The sequence below is a fragment of the Centruroides sculpturatus genome, unplaced genomic scaffold (genome assembly GCF_000671375.1).
Source record: "Centruroides sculpturatus isolate CEXI.00-Female unplaced genomic scaffold, Cexi_2.0 scaffold309, whole genome shotgun sequence".
In the NCBI taxonomy this organism is placed as follows: domain Eukaryota; kingdom Metazoa; phylum Arthropoda; class Arachnida; order Scorpiones; family Buthidae; genus Centruroides; species Centruroides sculpturatus.
In genome coordinates this window covers 322,796-333,356 of record NW_019384521.1, presented here as the reverse complement: position 1 = coordinate 333,356, position 10,561 = coordinate 322,796, and the positions used below count along the sequence as shown (strand labels likewise).

The 10,561-nt window shown below is 32.8% G+C and overlaps 1 protein-coding gene across 1 annotated transcript; it reads right to left on the bottom strand.

The window, feature by feature from the left end:
- Positions 1–9,311: 9,311 nt before the first annotated feature.
- Positions 9,312–9,749, bottom strand: LOC111622741. Its single transcript, XM_023365157.1, has one exon. The coding sequence runs from the start codon at positions 9,747–9,749 to the stop codon at positions 9,312–9,314; it is 438 nt and encodes a 145-aa protein (XP_023220925.1).
- Between the last annotated feature and the right edge of the window lie 812 nt (positions 9,750–10,561).

Below are 10,561 nucleotides of genomic sequence, written 5' to 3'. Positions count from 1 at the left end.
CCCTAATACTTCCAGCTGTTTTAAGTCGAAATTACTATGTTAGACTTTACAATCCTTGATCCTTGAAAGTTATCTGTTTGCCCTGTGCCATAACATAGGCATCTAAGATAGTGATAGGTTACCTTTTCCAGATTATTATCTCTTCTTCCCTGACTCTCGCTTGAAATATGCTCCAACTCAGCATTAAATCTGTGATTATTAAGAACAATGCTGTAAACACTCAGTCTGTGATGTCAGTTGGATGGTTCTTTGTCATTTACAGCAGTAAATGATAAAGGAATTGACTTTGTACTTGTCAGTACTCTTCCTTTGTTTTTGGTCATTGTTTTTTTTTTTTTGCAGCATATTTGATGTTCAGTTAAGAACAACATGAGGAAGCCTTTAACCATGGCCAAAAATATTTGTTCCAAATAAATCTGATGAATGAGTTACTGAAGTTTCAAAGGTGTGTTCTTTGTTGCTATTGCTTTTCTTGCACAAAACAGATTTTTGTTATTAATTTAAGAAATTGATGTTAAATTCATTGCATATTTAAACTGTTGTATGCATTAGTATATGAATATATTGGTATACCTAAATTGGTAAATCTAAATATTTAGAAATCTGAGAGTTTAATAGTTAAATGTAATGTAATAAAACAAATAACATTATACTAGTCACTAGTCTATTCAATGCAGTACGAATTTGGCGTTAGCCTTGGCCCTCGGCATCGGAATTTTGAAGTGAAGGGGGCGACGGTTCGTTAGAGGTTGAGAAACACTGAAATAATACGAAATGTAATTGTTATGAACAATGGTGTAGACACTGATTAAAATGAACATTTATAGATTAATAGCGTGATTATAGTAGTAAACTATGGAATAAATGGGCCTGTGCAGTATTTAGATTAAATAAATAATTAAAAACTTACATTCCGTCCTGTGTTTTACTTTAGTGTTGAGTGAGACTGGTAACACGCGCGATAAAATTAATAAAAATTTCGTGATTCTTCTTAATCTTACATTTCTTTTGCTGTGATTTCAGTTGAACAGCTATACAACAAGTATAATTATAGAAAATTTTCACGAGTATTTTATATATAAGTAACAAATAGGTATTAATGAATCATTGTTAAAACAAAAAATAACTGCAGCTGTACACAGTATCGCGTGTACATAATACTGTTTGAATCAATGACCACAAACTTCTAGCAAACTGTAAAATTAAGAAACAAAACTTACATTTTTTGTTCTTTCGCCTTTTAACAGAATTAAAGAAAAGTTTGACTAGCGTACGGAAAGTGCTGTTTAAATGTTCTTTCAATAAAAATTTGTATTTGTTTTAATTTATAAAATTAGATTTTATTATTTAGTTGAATTTCAGAATCAAAACTTCACAAGAAGTACGTTTTATAACGTTTTAATAAATTTTTTTCGTTAGTCGAAATTCTGTTGTGCAGTTTATCGAATGAAGGACGTCCAAAAGACGTAGTTGGGTAATTTCACTATTATTTGTTAATAGTTAACACAAGATGCTATAAATTGCTGTACGAGGTAGTTTGCATGTTTCCTTTATCCACATTTTCCTAGTGTGAAAGCCTCATTAAACGTTATGTGACTTTAAATGCTTTATAGAGAATCGATATTGCCCATTTAATTCTTAAATTCTACTGCAGGTGTTACGCAGTTGACATCGTTGCTATTTCTGTAGTAAATAGTAATTCGTAGTGTTCAATTTTTATCAGAAGAAATCATTATCGAAGTGTTGTAGTTTTGTGATGTAACAAAAATGAATGTACAATATTTGAATACATATTACAATAAATGAAAAAAATATATATATATTTAAGCCCATTAATACAAGTAAGAGAAATTTACAAACTGAAAATTTTAGTTTTATTTAGTTAAAATAGATAAATTTTACATTCATAAATGAGATTACCGTATTGACACTTTAAATAAATATAAAATTATTATAACATGTATAATTTTGTTTTAATAAATATTATTTTTAGTAGGTAAACAACTAAAAAATACAAAACAATTAAAAAATATATATATTTTATAAAATATATTAGGCGTAATTTCAGTTTGTACAAAGAAAAACAAACGTTTTACACGTTAGCATTAGACAAAATCAATACGTTGCACCTTCAAGATTGGTCGGCTCCGTAATTAATTCATAATCTATCCAATCTTTCGCATCTTTCTACATGCGCATTTAGTATGATTCAGAAAATTCAGGAGGATGGGTTCACCTCCATCGTACGTGCCATTAGTAAGTAACTCGAACACTCTGAACGGAAGCTTGACCTTCTTCGTTTTCTTGGCTTGGCACACCTTTCTGCTGCCGTGGCAACATCCCGTGTCTTCTGAGCATCTGTGGAGTATGGCACAGTGAGGAACGTAGATTTTTTCCGGAGAAGTACCCACCGGAATCAATTTAGCTACGGGTTCCGAGCAAGAACCTTCTCTGTGTACTTTCTCATTGTATTGTTTAGCCATGGTGTTCAGGCGGTTAAGTGGAATGGCTTCGGAGTTTTCGGGTGTTTTCGCTCTTCCGGCCGTTACTTCGATGATGATGATTTGAACAACTAAACACAAGAATATCCGAGTGAAGAACATGATTCGCTTGTCTGATTTATTAACGGAACGCAATTGGAAATTTTATCTTCGATTCTTTCGTCAACACTCGAAATTCTGCATAAAATAAATTATGATTAATTATATAGTGAAAAATTTATTATTATAAAAATTATTTCATAAAGCAATTATTACTCGAAAATAAATATTAATGTAGATATTTTATCGTGTAAGCATTTATTCGTAAACAGAAGAGAACACAAGGATATGTTAGTCCGTACGTTTCTAAATTCAACACTTATGGGTGAGTTCTCCTTTGAGTTCCTCGTTTTGTAGAATAAAGAAACGTTTCCGTTGAAAGGGCACTTTTCATGATGTTCGACTTAATTAAGGAGAAGACAACGATTGTGACTATTTTGCGAAGTGACAACCATTATTCGAATAAATCCTTTTAATCAAATGAACTCTTCTCTGTATCGTTTTCTTCTATACTGGGTCTTTCTTTAATCTGTCTGCTATTACAGCATCCACAGCAAGAGCGAATCGATCGTTCCTATAAGCGAAATTTACTTGTTTCGTGAATGTCGCCATGTTAGTTTGTTGAATACTCAACGGTCTATCAGGTCGTCGAGCGCAACACTGAAACAGCGCTGACTCATTTGTCTCAAGGAAAACTCACCGTTGAGTCAACCGTTGAATATAGAAACGTACGGATTGTGATTGTTAAGACAACAAAGGATATGCATTTTAAAAATTAACTGCATGCAATTCATAATACATTGTAATTTGAACATTTTTACTGTTTTCTATCATAATATATAAAGTACATACAGTGTAATATAATAAGAGTGGGCGCACGCATACTCACTCTCTTATATTCTCTCTGCTTGTACTGTATTCATATAATACCCGAAAATCTACCCAACGGGTAAATCAAAATTTTTTATTATAGACTTCAATTACAAATAACTAAGCTTTACTACATACAAAAAACAAAAAAAGTAAAAAAAATTCAACCGAAACACTAAACGTGAGCTAAAAGTTCTTAATCTCTCGGCTACTGCTGGGCCTTAAATTAATAAAAACTATTTTCTGAAAGTACAGTACGTGGCATGAGATGAGCGTAACATTTTATTATGAACCGGCTTTTATAGGTTAATATGATTTGGTTATTTACAGGATTTAAGCTGGGAAAAATTTTCTGTAGCATTTAAGCTAACTTTACTAAAAAAGTTAGCAAAATTTTAGAAAATGTAGCTAACATTTCTATGATGTCTCCAAAGTTCAGCGAATTCTAAGCAAAAACAGTAAGTTATCAGGAACACTTCAGAGATGAGTAGTGACGTGACCGAATAACACCGACAAATGTCACGTGACACGCTTCGTACGCGTCCGCCGTTCGATGTGACGCTCCGCGACGAAAACAAGCTTAAGCAGTGGCGTCTTCGAACGGGGTACACTCGATGAATATTCCGATATTTTATTCATAGCATATTTTATATCGATCATTTCCAACAAATTATACGTGTTTTGGAAATATTCGAGTGAAGTTAGTCTAGATTTGATTAATTTTATGGAAGAAACCTCTCAAATATCCGTACCCACTAAACAGCACAAGTGCCCCTATTCCTATTAGAGCGACCAAACGTCCGCGGTTTTGATTGTTTTTAATAATTATTTGTAAATCAATATTTGAATAGAGCAACTTCCTTAACACACCAATATAATAGCATCAATTTATATATCAACAAATAAATTTTAAAACAATAATCAAAATTGAGTCAGTTTTGCATCCCATTTTCACAGATTCTGAAAATGTGTCTCTGGTTGGATTGTAAATATGACTCATGGTCAGCCCTACATTAGGGCCCGAAAAACAAAGTTATAAATAGGTTTTCTTATGTTATATTGTAATTCGATCGAAAAACGCAATTATGATCAGAATATACCACAAATCAAATGCCCTAAATTATGCCTCTGCGTTTGCCGCAGTGGCATAATTTAGAACAAATGCTCGCTCGGGGTCCATTTGTGTCGCGAAAGAGAGAAATGGCGATCACCAATTGTCGAAGATCATATTGTTCAAAAAAATTTATATGGAATAATAAAAATATAGATTATAAAAGAAAGGAACGAAAGAAAGAAAAAGGGGAAAAATTAAACTGGCACTCGAAGACCACGTGCAGCACAAAGCACGTGCTGTATGTGTTGCACTATCATTCTATTGTGTTATTCTCTCGTTCGTATTCGGAATCAATCATATACATTAACAAGATTAAATATGAGAAGAACTGACCTTTTCTTTTTATTTTCTCACAACTGGACAACAAACTGTAACTCTTCCTTTTTTTTCGTCTCTCTCCTTTGTTCTACCTCCTGTCTTCTTCCTCGGGTCCTCAAATCTGTCTTGGCAGTGTTGCCAACCAGAGTATACCATAATTCCCTTGGTAGTACTCCAAAATTTCCTTATTCGCTTACAATTTTCCTTGTCATAAAATGTTTCAATAACACCTTAAAAATTGTGTTTGTAAGTTCATTATTATTATTATTATTATTATTATTATGTTATGAATGATCGACTGTGTTTAGTAATTAAAATTATTTAGCAATGAGTTGCATAACATTCCCGACAAAACATTTCAAAATTGTGTGGCGCCATCTGTACGATATCTTATTTTAAAAACATATTATATTATTAATTATTATAAAATTATTATGTATTCATTACAACAGAAAGCATAGTAAGAAATAAACAGAAGTTTCAGATCATAATATGAAACAATATAAGAAATACAGTTAATATTTTTTATCTTGAAAACATGATCTGATAATCGCCATTGTATTTAAGGTGTTATCGCCAATTCTGTTGGATTTCAATGTATTGTATGTTTGTGAAAACTGCTTGAATTTTCTGCATATTACGGAACTGTTATTAGAGCGTAATTTAAAAGATAAATTTGTGTTCATACAGCTGTGAATTTTAACACATGCAGATATTTTTCTCATGCTACGTTGTAACTGTTAAAAATTATATTTAAAGCCAAATTTATAAGTTTTACATAGAATAATCTCTTGTTTACTCTTCGGGATCATTATATTGCATTTTTAAACTTTTTCCTTTCAGTGGCAATAACAGGGCCTTTTTAGTAAGTTCATTATGGGTTCAGCCAGGCCCACAGTGGGACTGGCGGATGATGAGGGATGGGGCTGGATTAATCCAGACGGACCACCCAGAAAAATCCTAAGGTTTATCGACTCGTCCGAATTTGATCACGGATTTCCCAGATCGGTAGGCTGCTACCCTAACCACTTGATAATCCGCATTTTAAGTTACAATGCTGAAAGTTTTATTTTCTTTCCTTTTCCCCCTTGCAGACTTTTTAAATCATACCCATTGTGGGTTTAGTGGTGCCCTCGATGGGGTCGGTAAGGGACGGCATCAAAAAAAAAAATAAAAATAAAAAATATCTGTGACAGACTGCCGTGGAGAATTACTTGTCTGGATTCGATCTCGGATTCCCCAAAGAGATAGGATTGGCGCCTTAACAGTTGTGGCCGTCCGGCCTTCTGTTATGATTGTGAGCCCCGGAAATAGTTCTTATTTTAAAAGAAACGTATATTTTGATAAATTATAAAATAACGAGAAAACAAATAATGTAAGTGTCGAGCTGGCNCTGCTAGGTCTTATTTTCGAGGAAACACGGTATGTAAAAGAATATAAATGTAAAAAGGAATAATATTTTCAAATTGTAGAATTCAAAATCATTAGAATATACAAATACTCATAAACTTTAAATATATTATAAACATAAATTAAAGATAAAACAAGGAAAGATATTTGGAGAAAAAAAAATTACTAAACATTACTAAGAGATCTCAAAGCACAAGGAATTGTTTTAACATCATTNCAAAGAGATAGGATTGGCGCCTTAACAGTTGTGGCCGTCCGGCCTTCTGTTATGATTGTGAGCCTCGGAAATAGTTCTTATTTTAAAAGAAACGTATATTTTGATAAATTATAAAATAACGAGAAAACAAATAATGTAAGTGTCGAGCTGGCGACACCTGACTTTGACATAGTCGCTCATATAAAATAGAGAAAAGGGGATGAATCGAACATTGAAAGAAATGAAAAGGGGAATTGTTTAAAACTTAAAACGGAAAAAGGAAAAGGGAAACGAGGAGGTAAACTATGAGCGCAGGTGTTTTAGTCATTTTCGAAAATTTTACAATTTTATTGGTTAAAATTCTATACCGTGTTGCGTGTAACCAACCTAGTAGAACCTGATGTCAACAACAAAGATGAGATCGTTAAAAGTGACCAGAATCGCCGCTGTCTCTGAGAGACGAAATTCGTCTCTCGTTTTAACGTCATTCGTCTCTAAAGAAAAGACGAGAGATAAATGACCAGAATACGGCCCCTGGTCTCAATTTCCACTTGGAAACAGGTAAGAGATCAATCGGTGAGCGAGGAAGGGGAAAGTCCTACCACATAGAAAAGGAATGAGAAATGAAAATCCGATAAAAACGTAAATATTCAAAGACAGGTAATTTGTTTCATTAGTCATCCCTTGTGGTTCGACTGCCGTATGAAACCCTTTATCTCCGTGTCGCTGTCGAAATGGACAAGATGACAGTTATAGTGTGTGCCAGATCTACCTGCAGGACTCCGACTCGCCGCTGCCCGTTTACGACATCCGAAAAATCGAAGTTATATTCGACAGTGACGTCGAAACTTATTTCTGTTGGAGTAATTGCATTAGGATGTAAGCATAACCTTCAGCGAAATAAACGGTTTATTGTCAACACTTGTTTTCTTTGCCTCCAGTAATCACCACCCACATACACGTCATTCCTGACGAGGGAGTAAAATTCCCCTCCTCAAATCGGCGTACTTACATCGCCTATTATAAAAATATGAATATGCTAAATTATATTACAATACAAATTGACCATAAATTCAAAAAGTATTTTACTGAAACTTAGNTGTTCCAAATAAATCTGATGAATGAGTTACTGAAGTTTCAAAGGTGTGTTCTTTGTTGCTATTGCTTTTCTTGCACAAAACAGATTTTTGTTATTAATTTAAGAAATTGATGTTAAATTCATTGCATATTTAAACTGTTGTATGCATTAGTATATGAATATATTGGTATACCTAAATTGGTAAATCTAAATATTTAGAAATCTGAGAGTTTAATAGTTAAATGTAATGTAATAAAACAAATAACATTATACTAGTCACTAGTCTATTCAATGCAGTACGAATTTGGCGTTAGCCTTGGCCCTCGGCATCGGAATTTTGAAGTGAAGGGGGCGACGGTTCGTTAGAGGTTGAGAAACACTGAAATAATACGAAATGTAATTGTTATGAACAATGGTGTAGACACTGATTAAAATGAACATTTATAGATTAATAGCGTGATTATAGTAGTAAACTATGGAATAAATGGGCCTGTGCAGTATTTAGATTAAATAAATAATTAAAAACTTACATTCCGTCCTGTGTTTTACTTTAGTGTTGAGTGAGACTGGTAACACGCGCGATAAAATTAATAAAAATTTCGTGATTCTTCTTAATCTTACATTTCTTTTGCTGTGATTTCAGTTGAACAGCTATACAACAAGTATAATTATAGAAAATTTTCACGAGTATTTTATATATAAGTAACAAATAGGTATTAATGAATCATTGTTAAAACAAAAAATAACTGCAGCTGTACACAGTATCGCGTGTACATAATACTGTTTGAATCAATGACCACAAACTTCTAGCAAACTGTAAAATTAAGAAACAAAACTTACATTTTTTGTTCTTTCGCCTTTTAACAGAATTAAAGAAAAGTTTGACTAGCGTACGGAAAGTGCTGTTTAAATGTTCTTTCAATAAAAATTTGTATTTGTTTTAATTTATAAAATTAGATTTTATTATTTAGTTGAATTTCAGAATCAAAACTTCACAAGAAGTACGTTTTATAACGTTTTAATAAATTTTTTTCGTTAGTCGAAATTCTGTTGTGCAGTTTATCGAATGAAGGACGTCCAAAAGACGTAGTTGGGTAATTTCACTATTATTTGTTAATAGTTAACACAAGATGCTATAAATTGCTGTACGAGGTAGTTTGCATGTTTCCTTTATCCACATTTTCCTAGTGTGAAAGCCTCATTAAACGTTATGTGACTTTAAATGCTTTATAGAGAATCGATATTGCCCATTTAATTCTTAAATTCTACTGCAGGTGTTACGCAGTTGACATCGTTGCTATTTCTGTAGTAAATAGTAATTCGTAGTGTTCAATTTTTATCAGAAGAAATCATTATCGAAGTGTTGTAGTTTTGTGATGTAACAAAAATGAATGTACAATATTTGAATACATATTACAATAAATGAAAAAAATATATATATATTTAAGCCCATTAATACAAGTAAGAGAAATTTACAAACTGAAAATTTTAGTTTTATTTAGTTAAAATAGATAAATTTTACATTCATAAATGAGATTACCGTATTGACACTTTAAATAAATATAAAATTATTATAACATGTATAATTTTGTTTTAATAAATATTATTTTTAGTAGGTAAACAACTAAAAAATACAAAACAATTAAAAAATATATATATTTTATAAAATATATTAGGCGTAATTTCAGTTTGTACAAAGAAAAACAAACGTTTTACACGTTAGCATTAGACAAAATCAATACGTTGCACCTTCAAGATTGGTCGGCTCCGTAATTAATTCATAATCTATCCAATCTTTCGCATCTTTCTACATGCGCATTTAGTATGATTCAGAAAATTCAGGAGGATGGGTTCACCTCCATCGTACGTGCCATTAGTAAGTAACTCGAACACTCTGAACGGAAGCTTGACCTTCTTCGTTTTCTTGGCTTGGCACACCTTTCTGCTGCCGTGGCAACATCCCGTGTCTTCTGAGCATCTGTGGAGTATGGCACAGTGAGGAACGTAGATTTTTTCCGGAGAAGTACCCACCGGAATCAATTTAGCTACGGGTTCCGAGCAAGAACCTTCTCTGTGTACTTTCTCATTGTATTGTTTAGCCATGGTGTTCAGGCGGTTAAGTGGAATGGCTTCGGAGTTTTCGGGTGTTTTCGCTCTTCCGGCCGTTACTTCGATGATGATGATTTGAACAACTAAACACAAGAATATCCGAGTGAAGAACATGATTCGCTTGTCTGATTTATTAACGGAACGCAATTGGAAATTTTATCTTCGATTCTTTCGTCAACACTCGAAATTCTGCATAAAATAAATTATGATTAATTATATAGTGAAAAATTTATTATTATAAAAATTATTTCATAAAGCAATTATTACTCGAAAATAAATATTAATGTAGATATTTTATCGTGTAAGCATTTATTCGTAAACAGAAGAGAACACAAGGATATGTTAGTCCGTACGTTTCTAAATTCAACACTTATGGGTGAGTTCTCCTTTGAGTTCCTCGTTTTGTAGAATAAAGAAACGTTTCCGTTGAAAGGGCACTTTTCATGATGTTCGACTTAATTAAGGAGAAGACAACGATTGTGACTATTTTGCGAAGTGACAACCATTATTCGAATAAATCCTTTTAATCAAATGAACTCTTCTCTGTATCGTTTTCTTCTATACTGGGTCTTTCTTTAATCTGTCTGCTATTACAGCATCCACAGCAAGAGCGAATCGATCGTTCCTATAAGCGAAATTTACTTGTTTCGTGAATGTCGCCATGTTAGTTTGTTGAATACTCAACGGTCTATCAGGTCGTCGAGCGCAACACTGAAACAGCGCTGACTCATTTGTCTCAAGGAAAACTCACCGTTGAGTCAACCGTTGAATATAGAAACGTACGGATTGTGATTGTTAAGACAACAAAGGATATGCATTTTAAAAATTAACTGCATGCAATTCATAATACATTGTAATTTGAACATTTTTACTGTTTTCTATCATAATATATAAAGTACATACAGTGTAATATAATAAGAGTGGGC

Coding starts and splice junctions, on each gene's coding strand:
- LOC111622741 (XM_023365157.1), bottom strand. CDS start 9,749: ATGTTCTTCACTCGGATATTCTTGTGTTTAGTTGTTCAAATCATCATC.